Here is a 21,717-nt window from a genome sequence, read left to right on the forward strand (position 1 = left end):
TTTACAACTCTTTTATTTTATGGATTTTTCATGAGGTATAGATTTTTTTTACGATGTATGAAATTTGAGATGATATATGATTTATTAATTTTTAGTATTTGCATGGTTTTTGTTGAATTTGTTTCAACGATTTTATTTTGTACCTTTGTTGTGATAAACTAACCCGAACAACCCGACTTAAGCCACCCCAAATAAACCAAACTAAACCAACCTGATTATTATCGGTTTGAGTTGGTTTGGTTGTAGTACCATAAACGATTTGTATTGGGTTATAAAAATGACAAACCGATGATTTTGGGTTGGGTACATGAAATGTACAAATTAGAATAATCCAACCCGATGTACAGGCTTACTGGCTACCATTTTATTTGTATTGCAAAGTTGTCGTAAACCATTATAAACGATTATGAAATGATAAAATTACCCTTCATTAACTAAACATGACTGAATGTAAGCAAACAAAAAATCACATATAATTACAAGTTACAATAGCATGCAACTGTCTGTATTTCAAAATTCAAATTCCAATATAAAAAATACATAAACCAATTATTAAACTGCTTATAATGCTTTACAGTGGTTTGTATTGATTAGTCTATTTCATTTGCTTAAATAATATGCTTTCTAACACTTTTATTTATAATTAGTATTCTTTTTATTTGTTTATAATTGTGTGTGTGTATATATATATATTGATTTATAACACTTGTTTATTTATTGAATATCAAGTCATAAGCTTACACATTAATAAGTCGAAAGCTTACACAGTAATAATTGCCGCCTATTCCCCACGAACGTCGCACCCGCAACACACGCTTGCACCATAAACATTGGCGCCAATAGCCGCCGCACCTCGTGCTTGATCAAATTCACGCCTACCATTAGGCTCGATGACGTCTTCTTCCACGCCATTTACGTGTGTGCAATGGATTAATCAACACCTCGCTTCTCTTCTGCAATAATGGGAACCTCGTTTGCAACCTCCCTCAGGTCGTCGATTATTGATCATCTTTAACGTTGAGAGAGAGAAAGAAGGGGCATGTTCCTTACGTACGCTTCAACCGTGAGAAGTCCCATGTATGCTTTGTAGTACACCAGGTATTTGCTAAAGAGTACATGTGGTGAGTTTTTTTCAATCAAACCGTGAACCAGGGCATTACGTAGTTGTCAAACATGCATGCATACTAAGGTTGTGGTTTGACTATTCAAGGTTGTTCTTAATGCAATTTCTGGGATAACATTTACGAGACATGTGGTGTAAACCCGAATAACCACTAGCTCTAGAAGAATCTTTGAATTGCAATGAGAAGGTGGGTCAATTCCATTGAAGTCGATAAATATATGACAATTTGGGGTGTAAACCCAAAATGTCACACGATCTATGAATCTTGGCAAATAATCGAGGGTGGTGGAAATGCTCCTTGTGCCTCCTTCTCCCCGGAAGTGACTCCTTGATCTTCTTTTCCTAGAAAAATGAGAAACGGTGAACTATCGGAGCACATAGGGTTTTCCCTTGGCATACTCTCCGATGCTCGACACTAGTCTTGGCAACAATAGGAGGTGAAGGGCCTTTTGTTTATTATTCTTTTTTGTCTCAATTGTTTATGACTGAAAGATATTAGTTGAGTTGTGAATTTGGCATAATTATGCCTTAGTTGAGAGAAAACCTACGCCAAAGTGGGTGTTTGAAGTCCTATTTATGTGTTGATGGGATTGGGAGAAATTGGTCATTGGATTTGCTTAAAAATGATATCGGGCGAGAGGCGTTCTCGCTTGCCCTTCTGGCGGGTGGGCCTGGCAGTGGGCGAAAAGGTCTTGCGAGAGCCACTTTCTTGTCTTTTGTTCAGCGGGGAGGTCACGAGGCTTAGCGAGAAAGGTACTCTCCTAAGCCCTTGGCGGGAGGTCCACCCAGCTGGCAAGCTGTGTCCTCGACTGGACTGCTTTACAAAGTGGAGGGAGGGTTCTCGCATGGGCTTTGGCGAGAAGCCCACAAAGTGGCAAGAGGGTTCTCGCTTGGGCCGTTGGCTAGAAGCCCATGGAGCTAGTGAGCAGGTCTTCACCAATGTTTTTTAAGGAGATTTTCCTTTCGACATGGAGGTCTTTCTAGTTGAAGGGAAGTTGTGACAACGGTGTTTTTCCCGTCTTTTATTTTCCTTTTTTGAGTTGTCGTGTAGGCCGTACGAAAATGACAATATAACAATAACCCCGAATTCCTACGTGCGTGAGGCTTTTCATCTCCAGTTGTTATGAAATACAACGGCATAATTGTGGCAAGATGATGAGAGCGTTGTGGGTTGTGACTCCCGATCTGTGGGCGAAAAGGTTCATGTAGTTGGTGCCGCAAACGTGCTTGGCCGAACGCCCTTTGTCGTTGATCGGCGAGAAGGCATCAAAGCTCGCAATAGTTTGCCCGACGGGACTCTATACCGGCCAAGAAATTGATTCACGTGATAAGTTCCACCAATCTTTGAACAAGCACCTCGATCGAGCCAGCTTCTCCGCCCAAGCGCCTTGGCCGAGCCAGCCTCTCTGCCTAAGCTGCTCCATTGGGCTAACTTCTCTGCCAAGGCATCTTTGCCGAGCCAGCCTCTATGACCAAGCGCCTCAATCGAGCATGCGTCTCCCCCCAAGCACCTCGATCGAGCCAGCCTCTCCGCCCAAGCACCTCGACCGAGTCAGCCTCTCCGTCCAAGAGCCTTGGCCGAGATAGCCTCTCCGCCCAAGGGCCAAGGCAGGGTCTGTTTCTCCACCCAGAAGGCTTAGCAGAGCTGCCCTCACTCGCTCAGATGGGTCCACACGCACACTCAAAGGTGTCCCAATACGTTCCAATCACTATAAAAATCTCTCCATTTCATCATTTGGTGGGAAGTTCTTGCCAACTTAGAGAAACTATCCCAAACTCTCTCAAGAACAAAGGCAAAAGCCAAAGCTCTCTCTCTCTCTCTCTCTCTCTCTCTCTCTCTCTCTCAAAGAGGTCAGGCCAAAGTCTGCCATCTCACATAGCTAATTATACTAATGTTGAGCGTCAAAGCGTGCGCAAAGGGCAACTCCTTCACCGCCCCCATAGTTCCACATGTCCTCTTTCACTAGGTGATCAAGACCGGAGGCCCATCCTACCAAGAAGAAGAAGAAGAAGTGTGGAGAGTCATCCCCACCACCACTTCGAGTGATTCTCCGTAGGACTCTTGAAGGTCGTGCCCCAATTCGCTATGGCTTTCTTGTGACCAAAGGGAGCCAATCCTCTTCGTCATCACCTTTCTCAAGGCCCTCTTGAGTTAACGATAGTTCGGGTGTGTCCCCAAGTAATTTTGACCCTCTAGCCCAACGAAAAAATGACTCGAGGACCTCAAAACAAGACATGTACCAACTTTCTACCCCGACACGTGTATTGTGAATGTTATCCGATAAATCGCAATAAAATTATCCAAATTCAAGACGACACGACATTCAACATTTTCTTTACTTTTTTTTTCTTTTCTCTTATTCAGCCGAAATGGATAGTTGTAATTTTTATTTTTTATTTTATTTTTTTGAGTTCTAATCATCTATGATTTCATTTTCTATTCATTATCAAAGAAAAGAGAAACCAAGTACTTTATTTGCAGAAAAAGGTACAGTTCTTTAAAAAAAAGTTCAATACTGTAGGTATATCATAAGTTAATATGATTATGATAAATTGAAAGACTGACGTTTTTTTTATTTGTTTTCTAAAACGAATTCCCATCGTAGATGATAAAGTTGCGGACATTCAACTAGGTAAATAATTAGTAGCAATGAGGAGGGAGTTTGGAATCAAGCTCACTCCATAAGACAGAATAAGAAAAATAAAAACAAAATCTATGATTTAGTATTTACTAACACCAGCTTTTCTTTTAAACGAGCTGTATTGCGCCAGGAATTGCACACAAATTGGCTTGACAGTACAACTATACAGGAATTTTCTATCATTAAAAGGCCAATGTATTTATGCAGCTATTTTCACTAGAGGTATAGAAGAAAGAAATTAAAATCGGGTTAAGCTCAGTCACTTGCCGCAATTAGAAACAGTCTCAATAATGCACGACTAAACAGCCTCGATAGAGTATGGCATCAACCATTCAAATTCAAAGAAAGGAAAAAAAATATTGACCGAAAATAATGTAATGGCATTACAGAAAATCCATCTCCCCTCATTGCTTCTCCTTTAGTCGTATGACTCGGGATACTCCAACCGAATAAATTCTCGGAAACCATTGTTTACAAAAGTTCTGTCCGAGCGACGACCATTGATAGCACCAGAAACCCTATCCGCGTACTCATCTAAATCAGACTGATGTTGAATAAAAAGCGGAAATCCTGTCAACATATTTGCAATAAAGGCGCCTTGTCCCTCGGATATGATCCGTCGTATCACCTCGGTCCAATCAAGTCGGAAAAAGTATTGTTGTGTATCAGGTCTCCCAGCCCATTCAAGAAATCTTTCGAGTACCAAGTTTTTGGTCCTATCATTTATTGCTAGAGAAGCCATATAAAGACCAGGTTTTGGAGGACGTGGAAAAATACCGTTGGGATTCAGGCGGCCGCCGGGAAGATATTGCTCGTAGTGCGGATCGAGTATCGACGAGGAAGTGATGCACGACATTGCTGTCGAGGCAGTTTCTAATGATGACTCAGAGTTCGTGTCACCGCTATCTAGTGAACACACAAAGACAATTGAAAAAAAAAAAAAAAAAATTAAGTACACTAATTCTTACAAACGATAGAAAAAAATGGTATCAATTATAGAAAATCCATAACCAATTTACAAGTCTCAACTCATCTGGCACTTAGTATCAAAGCATTTCTTTTTACCCAGATAGAAAAACAACACAAGATCAGTCATTCAGAAACAATATTTTAAGTGCAATTTTTAGTCATACAGCCAATCAGGGACAAACCTAAGAAAAAAAATGACGAATTCCGAAAGCTATAGAACATCTCAAAACAAAGAGAAGTAGAAGAAACTGTCAAATCCGAACAAACCAAACATTCAAGAGCAGAAAATTCAATGGTTGAAAGAAAATAAAACGGCAGAATCGAGATCCTTTAACCAGGAAAGCTCACCGACGACACGCGATCCCTCGGAGCCCATGTAAGTGATGAGTCCAGAAACCCTAACGAAACAAACACAGAGCAAAATGGAAGAGAACCTTTTTTTTTTTAGAGAGAGAGAGAGAGCTGAAGTAAGTAAATGATTTCCCGCTTCTCTGTCCTAGTCTATTCCTATAGCTATGCGCCGCTACATATAGGATCGAAATATTGGTACTCAGATTTTGCCCCGTTAAAAAATACCAATGGTTTAGTTAACCAGAGTCAGGCAGTGAGGGTCGAGATAAACTATACTGATAAAATTATCGTTACAATGTGATTTATCGACAAATACCGGATTTATCTAAAGATATCCGATGAACACATCATTATAAAAAAAATGTTTTTATACAGAAAATAAAATTTTAAATAATCTACAACATCTTTATTATAATACATCAAGTTCTACAATTCAACACATCCATAATAGCAATCAATCCTCTATTATTTAACACCCACGATCATGAGCTTAAAATTACAAATTTTCAAAAGTTGGTCCACGATCATTGATTGAAATTTTTAAAAATTTAAAAAATTGGCCCAATTTTTTTTAATTTAAAAAATTGACCTGGTTTTCGAGGTTTTGGTAACTGATCCGGATTTCTGCTGTTAACCGACGGTTTCCCCGATATCTAGCAATTTTGTTCATACCGCTGCCGAAAATCGGTATACCGTTCAGTTTTCTCCCGGTTCCTCCGGTATCTATAATTAATATATCATTTCAAATAATATGGAATAAATTAAAACAAAAATAAATAAGAAAGTATGATACCAAGTGTGCTAGCGGGCTGAAGGTTTTTACTAGTGTATCAAGGAACATTTTGTTATTGTAATTTTTTATTTCCCATTTGGGATTTTGACATCTATATTAACAATTTGAATTTACCTTCTCAATTTCAACGAAAATTCAAAATTAAACGTTTTTATAAGCATATGTTATGTAAGAGAGATAATATTTTGTTACCAAATTACCATCAACTATTTTCCCTCATTGTTTTTTTTCAATATTTTTCATTTAGTTTTCCTTTGTTACTGATATATATATATATATATATATATATATATATATATATATCTTCTTTTGCATTCACGCAAGAGATCACGCCGGAAAACTTCCAGTTCAGATCGTGGTCTATTCATCGCAAGTCGCAGAACACAAAGTTCTTGCTTCTCCTTGTCCGACCATCTTCTCTCTTCCAATCGCGTGCATCGCGTCATCTCATCATGTCTCCAGCGCTACCGTTCTTCTATTCGAAAAGGTTAGAGCTTTGAAACCCAACTCACGGCTCACATATTTCATATTTAGGTCAAAATGTGATTTGTAAAAATTAGCTCAATTTGTAAATCAAATATTCATGATCTGTATGATGACTCTTTTTCAGCATGGGTATATTACAACCTGACGTGGATTGTTCTCAAAAGAATGGTAGACAAATACTCGTCATTCTCGCTTGTGAGCCATCGTTGGTCATCTTGCATTCATTCTCCTTCGACGAAGACGAGGGAAGCTCATAACTATTATCATTGTGGCATACATTTGGTTGAGAGGAAATCTTGAACCAATCTATCCCGAGAAGAGATTCGTAACTTGCCACAAAAAATTAAAGTGTTTATGTTTAAGACTAGGCCTATTTAAGACGAATCTTAGACCAATTTTGGTCGTATTGTTCTTTATGTTTAAGGGCTTCCTATTTTTTGGTTAATGTTCATGTTTTAGGCCGAGGGTATTTGCAATTATTTTAGTGGAGTGACCCTAAAATTTACCGAAGGTCGAAGTAGATAACACCTAGACTACTTAGAAAAATGATCAAATATGAATTCAACCGGAATTAAACAGAAATATGTACAAATATGATCAATACAAAACTAAAATAGTATCAATTGCCAAGATCAATGCATACAAAACTCAAGCAATATCAACTGCCAAGATAAATGCACACAATCTTATAGATAATTACGAAAAAAGAGATTAGAGTGATAATAACACATAAATTATTATATTCTAAATTGCATCTGTGAGCAATTTTTAGTGATCCATGCCACTATAGATCGATTGTAATTTGCCTTCACATATTCATATCCTCTTGTTTTTAACTCAGACAAAGGAATATTTATGTGCCAAGAATTTTGATCCCTTGATCACAAACATGCCATAGTGAAACCAAAGGAGCATAACATTTGTATTTAAATTTGTTATATTAAAAATTATTGATATTAAAATAGTAAAAACTTTCCCGTTTGGCTGTTGTGGCATGTTGTCATAGTAGTTAATCTTATATTTAAGATAACTTTTGTATTGAATATCCTGATTTGTCGAAAACACCCGCAACATTGAGGATAATGGGGAGAAACATGGCCAATTTATTAACATTCTGCTCCACCGCAATTTGATGTCTTTGACCTGAACCCATAGTGTCGTATACTGCTACAAATAGGACTTTTTGCTTTGGACGAGTATTGATGCGACTAGTCATATACAAAAGTCGCATCCAATAAAAAATTGGATGCGACTAGTCGCATCGCATCCAAAGGTGTTCCCAATAGTAAAAAAAAACTTCAGTCATTAAAGTTAGTTTTTTTTAACATTGGATGCGACGAAACCCATAGTTCACGTACTCTCCAAGATCTTTTTCTATTATTTGATTTGTGAATGGAGAAAATCGCGACCCATAGCTCAACAAAAATCAAGAGCATTGGCACAAGGAAGAAACCACAAATGGTGGTGGAAGCCCGTTCGAAAGCGATATTGAACGCCATGAAAAACTTCGATAAATTCAGAACAGTTCCCGAAGAACCCTAAAGAAGACAGACTTTAATCTTCTTAATCCATTATTGTGTATCTTCTTAATATCATTTACATAATTTGTGTGGAATGAGCAACAAAATTAACCATTATAATATATTTGTCTACCCGTATAATATTCGTTATGTATTAAAATTAACCACTATAAATTTTTATAAGCTGATAAAAATAACTAATTATATGAAATGTGAAATATAAATTATTTTTATTTTATTTTATTATATCGGATTGATTAATTGTTTTTTTATTTTTACTTTTTTTTAGTACTCTGAGAACATGAGATAGTAATCATGAGTGTTGTGGTAGTTAATTTTTTTTTTTTGAGCGAATAATTTTTTTTATTTATTTATTTTTTACTGTTGTTAATGGTTAGGTTGCAATTTTTTTTTTTTTGAGGGAGGAATGGTTAGAGAAATTTCATTAATTGAGCTTAATAATTGATTAAATATCAAGATTAGACCTTAATTTTGAAAAATATCTAAAAATAGACTTTTGACCCAAAATCGGACAAAAATACCCCTCTGAACCCTATACATCTCTCACTCTTCATTTTTATCATCTCAATCACACTCAAATCCTCCCTACTTAAGCGGGTTTCAAAAGAATCATGGGTAAGATTACTAACTTAATCATTTTTACAAAGTTTATGATTGTATATGATAGAATGTAGCAATAAAAATTGATCAGATCTGTAAACATAGTCCAAAATCTGAGTTTTAACCTTTTTGTACGATGGTATACGATATGGTAATATGAGATTTAACTTTTTTGTACGATGAAATTTAGAAGAAAAAAAATTACTGTCTGTACGATGCTGTACGATGTACGAGCTGTACGATTCTGTACGATGCTGTACGATGTTATACGATGCTGTACGATGTTGTACGATGATGTACGATAGATAAGCTAATTTTGCATAGTTTGACTGTTTTTTGCAGTTTTTGTCATGGTTAACGACACTTGGGAGAATGAAGGACACCAATGGATGTTCACCAATGCAGATACGCGTGCATTCGTAGTTCCAAAAGAGTTAACGTACACGGAGTTAGTAGATTTTTTATACGAGAAGTTCGAGTTTGACAGATTTGCGTTCGACTTAAAACTCGAAGTCCCATACATAGTCGGTACAATTCCGCTGGGTCCTTCCGTATTGAAGGACAATGGTGATGTTTCGCATTTTATGAAGCACAAATATCGTAATAGATTTCCACTTTGTGTAAGTTTGATACCGAAACAGATCATTGCGCCTATTGCGTATCGAGGAGTATGTAAAGGGAAAGATGTGGAAGTTGGAAGGGTGTCTCGCAATGAACCGAAGAAGAGACGGAATACTCTTGTTATCGAGGATCGACAAAATGATCCTATAATTGAAAAAAAAGACGATGGCTGTGACGATGACTTGTTTAACAAGTACAAGGGTGCCGAAAATGGTGATGAAGTATACAGGCGTGATAGAGATTGTAATCACAACAGTGACGAATATGATGGACACAATAGTGACGATGGTGATGAATACGAAGGTGGCGAAGGTGATGAATACGAATGTGGTGAAGGTGATGAAGAGAATAGTGACGGATATGATGGAGATAACAATGGTAGAGGTGAAGAATTTGAAGAATTCGCCAATCCATAAGAATATGAAGAGTTTTGGAAACGTTTACAGTACCAACGGGTCATTGTGAATCATCGGGTCAATGTCAGCGTGAGCCTCCGACGATCAGATCACCTATCGTTCCTTATTCATGGAAAGCACCCGAGTTCACCGCCGATGATGTTGTGAAGGAAGAACCGAGTCATTATCCAAGTCATTCTTCTACAGGTAATTTAAGTGGATTTAAATTTTCAAGTATAATATGTTAAGTTATTGTTTAACTAACCTTTGAAATTAACAGCTAGCTCAGAAGAAATATATATTGGGCAGCAGTTTGAAAACAAACTTGAATTGAAGAAACATATCCTCCTATAATCGTTGAAAAATAATTTCGAACTTAGAGTGAAATCTTCTTCGAAAAAGAGATGGTATGTTCTATGCAAAGACGAGAAATGCACATGGAGGTTGAGGGGTGTCGTGCAGTGGTTTGAGATGTGGGAGATTACGTCGTACAAGGGTAAACACTCATGTACGCGTGTTGTTCGAACAGAGGGCCATCGAGGAGCTGCACCATGGGTCATCGGTCACGTAATTAAGGACAAGTACTCAATTAACTCTATGGCGGAGTATTCGGCGCATAACGTCAGAGAAGAAGTGAAGACAAGATGGGGTGTGAACATATCTTATCTGAAAGCTTGGAGATCCAAAGAGAAAGCTAATAGGGTACGTGCGGGGTACACCGGAACAATCCTAATGACGAGCAACAATGCAGAAAGCTTCAACAACAAAACAAGGAATGCTAGGACGTTTCCCATTACGACATTGCTCGAGTTTATTCGATTCACACTCCAAACTTGGTTTTTCGAACGAGAAGAGATAGCGCACAAGTTGAACACAAAATTGACACCAACGTGGCAAAATGATCTCGCACAGCTAAATAATAAGGCACAGTTCGTCAATGCGTACGGGCTTGGTCTATATGAATGTCATGTCAAAGATGCAAGAGGTGATTTCGATGTAGACCTTATGGCGAAGACATGCACTTGCGGACTACCACAACAATTGAATATCCTGTGCGAGCATTCCATCGCAGCAGCCCAACATCGAAGCGTGGACATGTACTCGTTATACAGTGACTTTTATTTGAAGGAGACGTGGATTGAAATGTACAAGGAAGCCATATATCCGGTTGGCAATGAAGATCAATGGGATGTCCCGGATGAGATAAAAAAAACATGAAAGTTTCGGAACCCGTTGAAAAGAAGCAAGCCGGTCGACCGAAGAAAAGTAAACAAGGAAGAAGAAGGATTAATCGATACCCATCTCAAGGCGAAAAGATTGTTATCCAGCGAAAATGCGGGAAATGTGGTGGTAGGGGATATAACAGAAAAACATGCACTTGGAGGGATTAAAACTTTAGACGTGGTGTTATTTTTATTTTTAAGTTTAAAACTTTAACGTTTATTTTTATGTGTGTATCCAAAACGAGTTCTAAACCTTTTTTTTTGTTTTTGTGTGAAATTTGTGATGGTTTTTTTTTTGTTTGGTGTGTGAAGGGCATTCATTAAATATTTATCTAGTCTTTGTATAGGGAATGATGATTTGGAGAAGAAATGTCTATTTCTTAATATTACCAAGTTGTAAAAAATAAAATAAAAAATGAATGGCGGGTCAAAGTCAATAGTCAACAAACCATCTCGATAATATGTTTATAAGGTACTATTTACATACAAAACCAAAAAGATTTAAAAAAACATCCGAAAATACAAAATCACGGGATAAGGTGGTTGTAGAATAAGTCCACGCACCATTTCTTCCTAAACGTTCTCATATTGACACTTTGAAGAGTGTCAAATGATTCGTTCAGTACTATGTGCTCGACATACTTCACTGCGAACATCCCGCAATCACCGCTACAACACAAAAAGAATTTGTTAAACTTGTCAAAAAAACGTGTCTAAATAAATTTGTAAAATAAAAACAAACTTGTCAAAAAATATTGTCAAAAAAGTAAACAAACTTGTAAAATAATTTGTCAATAAAAACAAACTTGTTAAAAAAAAGTTCAATTAACTAGTTTTAAAATAACTTGTCAAAAAAAGTAACTTGTACAAATCTTGTAAAAAAAAATAAACAAACTTGTAAAATAACTTTTCAAAAAAAGTTGAATAACATAACTTGTAAAAAAACAAACTTCTAAAATAACTTGTCAATAAAAACAAACTTGTTTAAAAAAAGTTAAATTAACTAGTTTTAAAATAACTTGTAAAAAAAAGTAACTTGTACAAATCTTGTAAAAAAAATAAACAAACTTGTAAAATAACTTTTCAAAAAAAGTTGAATAACATAACTTGTAAAAAAAAAAAAACAAACTTCTAAAATAACTTGTCAATAAAAACAAACTTGTTTAAAACTTGTTAAAAAAAAGTTCAATTAACTAGTTTTAAAATAACTTGTCAAAAAAAGTAACTTGTACAAATCTTGTAAAAAAAACAAACAAACTTGTAAAATAACTTTTCAAAAAAAGTTGAATAACATAACTTGTAAAAAAAAAAACAAACTTCTAAAATAACTTGTCAATAAAAACAAACTTGTCAAAAAAAAGTTCAATTAACTAGTAAAAAAAAACATTTTTAAAATAACTTGTACAAAAAATGTAAACATGTTTACCTGTATGCACATTGTTGGACAGTTTGATCGACTAGCCATGTCGGGTATGTGAACTTAATTTCACCGCGCTCATTCTCCCGGTAAGAGTGGCTATGGTTCTTGAAGAAACCACCTATGGCCACAATCCTAGCAAATGCTCGAGTCCAAGTCTGAATAATAAACATTTTAACAATGTTAAGTAACCCTTATAATTTAATTAACCTAAAATAAAGGTAATAATTGTGAATAACATAACATTTTACGTACCTCCATCATCTCCGTGAAGTCCTTTTGATTAATCGGCGACTGCATATGATCCTTTTGGCAATCGAGGACGGTAATGGTCCAGGCCTCGATGTCGATCCGAAATGTGAACCAATGAAGGTTCTTGAAGTTCACGACAAACAGGATCTCACGAGCACCATCCCAAGGCAAAATATCGGTGTCCCTATACCCAGTCATCGGGGTAATAGTTGCCCTCATGTCCCAGTCCACGGGTTCGGGCTCTGCCCCCAACTCGATGGCCTTCTTGATGTTTGCTTCTTCCTTTGTGAATCGGCCGTACACGTGCTGGACCCACCGACAATCCATGATACGGACGTCTTGCCGATATCCCTCGAGAGCTCGTTGGCGAGCCCGAATCATGTGAATTATAGCATCAATATGCTGAGAAATAACAAACATATAGCGTTACTTTAAATTAAAAGGGAATGCGAAATATAATAAATAACGTACCGAATCATGTAGCCATTTTGTTTCTGTCAACATCGTGTCGAAGAAAGTCATGTCTCCGTCACACGTCTTCAGGCGAGTAGAATTCATGAATTTGCCGTCCCACTTCTTTGCCCGCAACCACTTCACGAAATTATTAAACTCCTTTAGCCTCGCATCCTTCAACGGCTTGAACTTCGGGATCGGCTTCTCTGAATACTTGGGCCTCGTCGAATCAGTGAAATCGGCCCAACGCGACGACTTATGTCTCACTTGCCGATCTGGACGTGGCGGGGTAAGCCGTGCCTTGTCGCTTTTCCTTTTAAGCGGAGTCGTGAATGGGCGTTGCTTGTCCGGAACGTCATCTCTACGAGGACTCGACGAAGATGTCGACAAGCTCGGCGAAGTCACCGGCCTGTTCTCCGACCGCTTCGACGACTCGCGATGCGAATAAGATGGCTCGTGCGATGAAGAAGCCGGCTTTTGACCAGCCGTCGGCGGAGGAGGATGAGGAGGAGGAGGATGAGGCGGAGGAGGAGGAGAATGAGAAGGGGTCCGGCGTTTACGACGACCATCAGCTTGGGTCGTGGGAATCTCACCCCCAGGCAAACCCGTTTGTTCCTCGAACAAAATGTTAATCCTCGTCCACATATCAAGCTGCATGTCAAAGTAAAAAAATATGTCACTAAATTTAACTCTAAAATGTTAAATTATATTTAAACTTAACTCTTAAATGTTAAATTATATTTAAAATGAAATTTAAACTTAATTCTAAAACGTTAAATTAAATTTAAACTTAACTCTAAAACGTTAAATTAAATATACACTAAAATGAAATTTAAACTTAACTTTAAAACGTTAAATTATATTTAAACATAACTCTTAAATGTTAAATTATATTTAAAATGAAATTTAAACTTAACTCTAAAACGTTAAATTAAATTTAAACTTAACTCTAAAACGTTAAATTAAATATAAACTAAAATGAAATTTAAACTTAACTTTAAAACGTTAAATTATATTTAAACTTAACTCTAAAATGAAATTAAAACTTAAACATAACTTGATTTAAATCTAACCTGGTCTCGCCTGATTCGCTCAATTCTACGCCCGTTCGTGCTAAGAGCGTGTAAGACCATCCGTTGTGATTGCAGCAGTTGTTCTTGGGAGACTCGCATTTCTTCACACATTTCCCGTGTTAGGACAAAGGGCTCGGGAATGTCAGCGCGATGGGTCGGTGTGGGCCTCGATCCCACTGCGGGAGTGGTCGGTGTGGACCTCGATCCCATTCCGGGAGTGGTCGGACTACCAAGACCAACATGTGGAGTGTCTGACACGTGTTCGTCGTCGGAGTCTCCGACGATGACATCGTCTGCAACAGTCGCGACTCGATCTATTTCTTCATCGACATTTCGCGGCTCTGTCGCGTCTTCTCCCTCGACGTCTATGGGATACAGACATTTGCTCGTCTGTGTCTCGAGGAGAGTGAAAAATTCTGTCTCTGCTGTCCTTGGTCTCAGCATTTAAAAAACACCCACCTGATGAGTGCGCATGTTACGTACGAATCCGCTCTCATTTGACTTGGATTTAGCGCGTTCTCAAGTGTTTTTGATGGTTTTAGTGTGAGTATAGTGAATTTCAGGTCAACATGGAGGAAAAGTAGCTGTAACGGAAGTAAAAGCGATGAATTTGAAGTCAAAATGATGAAAATGAAGATTTGGAGGCTGGTGCGCAAGACCTCGCGGCGCGACCTCAGCGATCACGAAATCTCGCGCCGCGACCATAATATCTCGCGTCGCGACCCCCGTATTTTCACGAGCACAAAAAGTTCCAAGATCTTCTCGCAGTGATCTCGCGCCGCGACGAGACGTATAAGGAAACCTCGCGCCGCGAGGATGGATGGCGCGCCGCGAGACGACGAATCCTGACGAAAATAAAGTCGGATTTTGATGTAATCCTAGCCGTTGGATCGTTTTTTAAGGCCCAGATCAGTCCAAAATTGTAATTCGACCTAAACCACTATAAAACATAACTCAGCCTCTATTTTTAGGTTACGCTTTATTTTTATGATTATTTTGGAGAGCTTTTGCCAAGGAGAGAAAGCTTATCAACGGAATTGACAAAACCCGATCAGCCGGAACTCCATTGATAGTTTTTCTTCTTCCTTCTATCTATTTTCTGTTCTTAATTGCTTAATGTGTTTTTGAATTCCTATCACGTGATAATCATGAGTTCTCTTCTTCATTCTAATCTAGTTCTATTGCTTTTAATCACTCTCTTTGTTTTGATCATGGTCATGAACACCGTTAAAGGCTAAGTCTTTAACGGGGTTACGATGTAGTCGGGGTTAGATGTAGATTAGGGGTTTCGTTGGGGTTTGATTAGTTATTAACTGTTTCATGAATATGTTTGCTTGTGTGGAAGTGTTCTTAACGCATTCTTTAACTTGATCACCTTTAGAATTGTTTAATTGGAGTTTTTAGCTACTTGAGAGAGAGTAAATACTCGTGCTCGTTTTCATTCATCACATTGTTTTAGGTTGCTTGACGGCTTAGACGATTGTGTAATCGTTAGAATTCTCGTGTTTAGTGCATGTGGTTGCTTTAATAGGATTAGAAGCCGAGAGGATAAGTAATCCGACAATTGCATAGGTTCGCTAGATCACTCGAGAGAGGCTATGGAATATTATTGAGAGAATGAGATTAGCTTACATAGGAATAGTTGTAATTGTTCGTTCCCAAAACCCCGATGTTGTGTTACCCGGTGAAATCGTAACCCCGTAGTTTTCTTTTATTTGTTATCTCGTGTTTATTTCTCGTTTATTTTTACGTTAATTCATTTGCTATTTTTGTAATCACATCCATCAACAAATCTGTGAAATCAATTTGCTTTAGGTTGTTTAACGTCGCTAAAATAACTAGTCTCTGTAGGATCGATATCCGTTACTTACGTAACATTATCACTTGTGCGATACGTCCACTTGCGTGCTAGTTATAAAAATATCGCAACAAGTTTTTGGCGCCGTTGCCGGGGACTTTTTACAATAGCGTCGAAAAATAATCTGCTTAGCCATTTGATTTAGTTACGCGTTTCCTAACTTTGTGTGTCATTCTCTTTGTTTTGAAGGTGCATGCGGAGTGAGGGAACATCAAACCTCGTTCCACTAAATCTTGAGATCAAAAAATTCTGCAAGACGAACAGAAAGCAATTAAAGGAACGAGCAATGGAAGATAGAGCGAACAACGCGGCAAACGAAGAGCCTAAGACCCTATTTCAATATGGGTTACCACCAGTCGACGCCGCGCAATCGGCAATCGCTCTCTCGGCCCTTGCGGGTAACCAGAATTTCGAAATCAAGACCGACATAATACATATGGTCCAAGCGAATCAATTCTCTGGATCACCTACCGAAGACCCGCAAGACCATCTGACAAACTTCGTCAAGATCGCAAACACGTTCAAGCTTCACAACGTGTCCGACGAAGCCATCCGCCTCCGTCTCTTCCCATTCTCACTACGGGACCGAGCCAAGACGTGGCTAAACTCCCTCCCGCCGGGTTCCACCACCACATGGGCCGACTTGCGCATCAAATTCATCTCAAAGTTCTTCCCGTTCGAGAAGATGCACAAGAGACGCAACGAGATCCACTCGTTTGCCCAGTACGACGAGGAGTCATTATTCGAAGCATGGGGGCGCTTCAAGGAATTAGAGCGGAGGTGCCCCAATCATGGCATCCAAGGGTGGATGATGGTGCAGATTTTTTATGGCTGTCTCTCACCATCATCTCGCACTCTGGTCAACATGGCCGCTGGAGGGTCGTTTTTTCAGAAGACGGATGAGGAAGCTCACAGCATTCTCGAGGAGCTGGCGTACAACAACGATCAATGCCCGTCCGAGCGGCGCATCTTGAAGAATATGCCGATCACTCCCGAGATGGAACTGATGAAGGCACTGGCGGCACAGGTGGCGGATCTCACAAAGTCAGTCGTGGGACAGAAGGCCTCCGTTCAAGCTGTGCACACCCCCGAGGTTTGTTTCTGGTGCAACGGTCAGCACAATAGCGACGAGTGCGCTTATGGGGACAACGGCCAACATGCCAACTTCATCAACAACAAGCCGCCCCGGAACAACTACAATCAAGGCCCAAGGAACAACTACCAGAATGGGGGATGGAGAGGCCCCCAAAACAACATGCTGATGCAACCCGCGCCTCAAGCCCAGCCTCGTCCACCACAGAATCAGCCCCGACCACCACCATACCAAGCTCCTCCATTTCGGGCGTACAAGGGCGAGACCAACCTAGAGGAGCTCATCGCCAACTTGGCCACGTCAACAACCGCCTTCATAAACTCCACCACCGAGTTCATGCACGAAACGAAGACGTCTCTTTCGAATCAATCGGCATATATCCTAAATCTCGAGACGCAAATGGGGCAACTGTCAACCGCGGTAAACTTACGACCTTATGGAACACTTCCGAGCAACACCGACATCAACCCCAGGTCACAAGTCAACGCCATTACACTCAGAAGCGGACAAGTGATCGACAACTCCGACAAGAAGAAAGAGAAGGTGGAGAAAGACGAGTCCCCCGTATCGATGAACCAAGCCACGCCACCTCCGGAAAACGCCCCAACTCCAACAAGCACACTAAAGCTGCCGTTTCCTCATAGGCAGAAAGAAGGGAAACTCGACCATCAGTTCAGCAAGTTCCTCGAGGTATTCAAGCAGCTTCAGATAAATATCCTGTTTGCTGACGCTCTGGAGCAAATGCCGACGTACGCCAAGTTCCTGAAGGACATCCTCTCGAAAAAGAGGAAGATAGAGGATTGTAGCACGATCACTCTCACTGAAGAGTGCTCTGCCATCATTCAGAGGAAGTTGCCAGTGAAGATGAAGGATCCAGGGAGTTTCACCGTCCCGTGTGCTATCGGGAACACCTTCTTTGAGCGAGCACTATGCGACCTGGGAGCGAGCATCAACTTGATGCCGTATTCTATTTTCAAGAAGCTCGGCATCGGAGAGGTGAAGCCGACCCGAATCACGCTCCAGATGGCGGACAGGTCTATCGTATACCCACGAGGAGTGATCGAGGATCTCTTGGTCAAAGTTGACAAGTTCATCTTCCCCGCCGACTTCGTGGTGCTCGACATGGAGGAAGACCGCGACGTCCCAATTATCCTAGGGCGGCCGTTCCTCGCCACATGAGGAGCTCTCATCGACATCCAGAAAGGAGAGCTAAAATTGAGGGTGCAAAACGAAGAAGTGGTGTTCAACGTGTTCCACGCTATAAAATACCCGAGGGCGAGCGACGATGTTTCTGGATCGACGTGTGTAACTCCATCATCGTCAACTTCTCTCACCGATCCGAGGACCCTCTCGAGGTAAGTTTGCTAAACTCTATCGGTTTCACTAACGAGTTTGATGAATGTGAAGCTTTAGAGCACGTGGAGTACATGAACGCAGCCATGCCATATCGACGTAACTCGATCGAGAGTTTGGGGGAGAGCCAACCTCGAGTGCCTCCGTCCATTCAACAGCCCCCAAAGCTCGAGCTAAAAGAATTACCAGCACATCTCCGCTACCGCTACTTAGGCGGAAACTCGACCCTTCCGGTGATCATCTTGAATCATCTCACCAAGGGAGAAGAAGAAAAGATGCTCATGGCGCTACGCAAGCACAAGGGGGCGATCGAGTGGACACTCTTGGACATAAAATGGATCAGCCCCTCCTATTGCGTTCACTGCATACTCTTGGAGGACGGGCATCGTCCCTCAGTGGAGCACCAAAGACGCCTAAATCCGGCAATGAAGGAGGTCGTCAGAAAGGAGATCCTGAAGTGGCTCGACGTCGGGGTCATTTACCCTATCTCCGACAGTGCATGGGTAAGTCCGGTTCAATGCGTTCTGAAGAAAGGCGGAATGACGGTGGTGAGAAACGAAAACAACGAGCTCATTTCTACTCGGACGGTGACCGGGTACAGAATTTGCATGGACTACCGCAAGCTCAACAACGCCACTCGTAAAGACCACTTCCCACTCCCCTTCATCGACCAGATGCTCGACCGTCTCGCAGGGCACATGTACTATTGTTTTCTAGATGGCTATTCCGGTTATAACCAGATCACGATTGCACCAGAGGATCAGGAGAAGACCACATTTACATGCCCTTATGGCACTTTCGCCTTTAAGCGAATGTCGTTTGGGCTATGTAACGCACCAGCCACGTTCCAAAGATGTATGATGGCCATTTTCTCTGACATGGTGGAGAAAACAATTGAGGTTTTTATGGACGATTTTTCTGTATTTGGCCCTACATTTGATCAATGTTTAGAGAATTTGTCTCAGGTGCTTAACAGGTGTGAAGAAACTAACCTCGTGCTTAACTGGGAGAAGTGTCATTTCATGGTACAAGAAGGCGTCGTGTTGGGCCACAGAGTCTCGAAGGACAGGTTAGAGGTGGACCGGGCGAAAATTTCCACAATCGAGAAGCTACCACCGCCAACTTCGGTCAAGGGAGTTAGAAGTTTCCTGGGGCATGCCGGTTTCTATAGGCGCTTCATCAAGGACTTCTCCAAAATAACGAAGCCACTATGCGGACTACTCGAGAAAGACGCCAAGTTCTCCTTCTACACCGAGTGCTTAGAGGCCTTCAACTCCCTCAAACAGCGACTCAGCACCGCCCCGATCATCACCGCCCCAGACTGGAGTCTCCCGTTCGAGATCATGAGCGACGCCAGCGACCACGCGGTGGGTGCAGTCCTTGGGCAGCGTAAAGGTAGCTGACCACCTATCGAGACTGGAGACGCTCGAGCACGTTCCGGACAAGACGACACTCATCAATGACGATTTCCCCGACGAGAAGCTCTTGGCAGTCCATCAAGCCATCCTCACTTGGTATGCCGACATCGTGAATTATCTTGTCGGCAAGGTGATGCCTACTGACCTCAAGTCGTACCAGAAGCAGAAATTTCTTTCGGAGGTCCGGAGGTATTACTGGGAGGAGCCGATTCTCTATCGGCAATGTGCAGATCTAGTCGTAAGGAGGTGTGTTCCTGAGGACGAGATGGAGTCAGTCCTACGACATTGTCACGGACTCGAGTGTGGAGGCCACTTCGGCCCAAACCGCACGGTAGTGAAAGTTCTTCAAAGCGGCTTCTATTGGCCGACGCTCTTCAAGGACAGCCGTGACTTCATCATTGCCTGTGACCGATACCAACGAACATGTAACATCTCTAACTGCAATGAGATGCCACTCACGAACATATTAGAGATCGAACCGTTCGATGTTTGGGGGATCGACTTCATGGGTCCATTTCCGTCCTCCTACGGAAATCAATACATTCTCCTCGCGGTGGACTATGTATCGAAATGGGTTGAAGCAAAAGCTACACCAACGAGCGATAGCAAGGTGGTCCTGAAATTCTTGAAGAGCATTTTCACTCAATTCGGCACGCCACGAGCTATCATTAGCGACAGAGGTGCACACTTCTGCAACCGGCAATTCGACGCACTCCATGCCAAATACAACGTCACGCACCGGAGAACGTTGGCGTATCATCCTCAAGCCAACGGTCAAGCGGAGGTCTCTAATCGAGAAATCAAGCAAATCTTGGAGAAGACGGTGGGAGCCTCACTCAAGGATTGGTCGGCCAAGCTCGAAAACGCTCTCTGGGCCTATCGCACGGCCTTCAAGACGCCCATTGGTATGTCTCCGTACCACCTCATCTATGGGAAAGCGTGTCATTTGCCGGTCGAACTCGAGCACAAGGCGTTATGGACAATGAATAAGCTTAATTTCGACTACAAGGCCTCGGGACAGCAACGATTGCTCCAACTGAATGCACTCGACGAGCTCCGTCGTGAAGCATACGAAAACGCCAAGATCTACAAGGAGAAGACTAAGGCGTGGCACGACAAGTACATCGTCCGTAAGGAGCTAAATCCTGGTCAACAAGTCCTAATTTACAACTCGAGACTGAAGCTCTTTCCGGGAAAACTGAAGTCGAGGTGGTCAGGGCCGTTCAAGATCGTCAGCGTATACCCACATGGGTGGGTGGAGTTAAAGAATCAGAAAGGAGAACAATTCAAAGTCACCGATCACAGGGTGAAACCATACTTTGGAGGCGTGTTCGAAAGCGAGAAGGCAGTCACCTTCATCACAACCATTCCATGACTAAACGATATCCCGTCAAGCTATTGACGTAAACTAAAGCGCTTCTCGGGAGGCAACCCGTGTTTTCTTTCGTTGCATTTTGTTTTGATTGATTTTTCGTAGTTAATTTGTTTAGGTTGTTTTCACGTGTCTTCTGATTTTGATTTCTCAGACGTTGTCAAAAAAAAAAAAAAAAAAAAAAAAACCTGAATGCCTCGCGGCGCGAGGACACCGCGACAACCTACCGCGAGGAGAACCTGTGAAGAATCGGGTTACAAGAATTTGGACTCCTCGCGCCGCGAGGATCCGGGTCGCGCCGCGAGAACGGGTCAACCCGCGCAGGTAAGTTTTTTAAACCCCAAATTTCGAACATTCTAACCCTATAACCTCATTTTCTCTCATTCTCTCCGAAAAATTCATCTTCCTAACACACTTTTCTTCACAAAATCCCCCATAATCGTGTTTCACTTCTTATATGTGTGAGGAATTTGGTTGAGTTTTATTTGTTCTTCATCATTGTCTCAACATGAACAACGTGGGTGTGTTCATGTGTGTTTAAGATCATGGTTTCCTTTGAAAATTTGGCACACCCACTAAGTGTTCGATAAAAGGCCCGAGAGAGATTGGGTTTGTAAATTTCGGGTTTTGAAAGAGATTGAGCGATAACAAGAGTTGTTTTGAGTATGGGTCATGTGATTATAT

The 21,717-nt window shown here is 41.0% G+C and overlaps 1 protein-coding gene, 1 long non-coding RNA gene and 1 other non-coding gene across 3 annotated transcripts; 1 reads left to right on the forward strand and 2 right to left on the reverse strand.

Annotated features, from left to right (window-relative positions):
• Positions 1–3,816: 3,816 nt before the first annotated feature.
• LOC149402131 (uncharacterized) lies at positions 3,817–5,280 on the reverse strand. The gene is made up of 2 exons (XR_016296079.1): positions 5,083–5,280; positions 3,817–4,671 (listed from the first exon to the last, which is right to left on the reverse strand). It is a non-coding gene; the product is annotated as an uncharacterized LOC149402131 (long non-coding RNA).
• A 10,803-nt stretch (positions 5,281–16,083) lies between these two features.
• Positions 16,084–18,069, forward strand: LOC149402132 (uncharacterized). The gene has a single exon (XM_089608247.1). It carries the CDS (start codon positions 16,084–16,086, stop codon positions 18,067–18,069), a length of 1,986 nt encoding a protein of 661 aa, XP_089464373.1.
• Positions 16,492–16,595, reverse strand: LOC149402133 (small nucleolar RNA R71). Its single transcript, XR_016296249.1, has one exon. It is a non-coding gene; the product is annotated as a small nucleolar RNA R71 (small nucleolar RNA).
• Positions 18,070–21,717: the final 3,648 nt, after the last annotated feature.

The sequence above is a fragment of the Urtica dioica genome, chromosome 3 (assembly GCF_054948205.1).
Source record: "Urtica dioica subsp. dioica isolate 48M chromosome 3, U.dioica_male_clone48M_v1_H2, whole genome shotgun sequence".
NCBI lineage: Eukaryota > Viridiplantae > Streptophyta > Magnoliopsida > Rosales > Urticaceae > Urtica > Urtica dioica.

What these genes read in the sequence shown, in the direction of transcription:
- LOC149402132 (XM_089608247.1), top strand. Translation starts at nt 16,084, where the DNA reads ATGGAAGATAGAGCGAACAACGCGGCAAACGAAGAGCCTAAGACCCTA.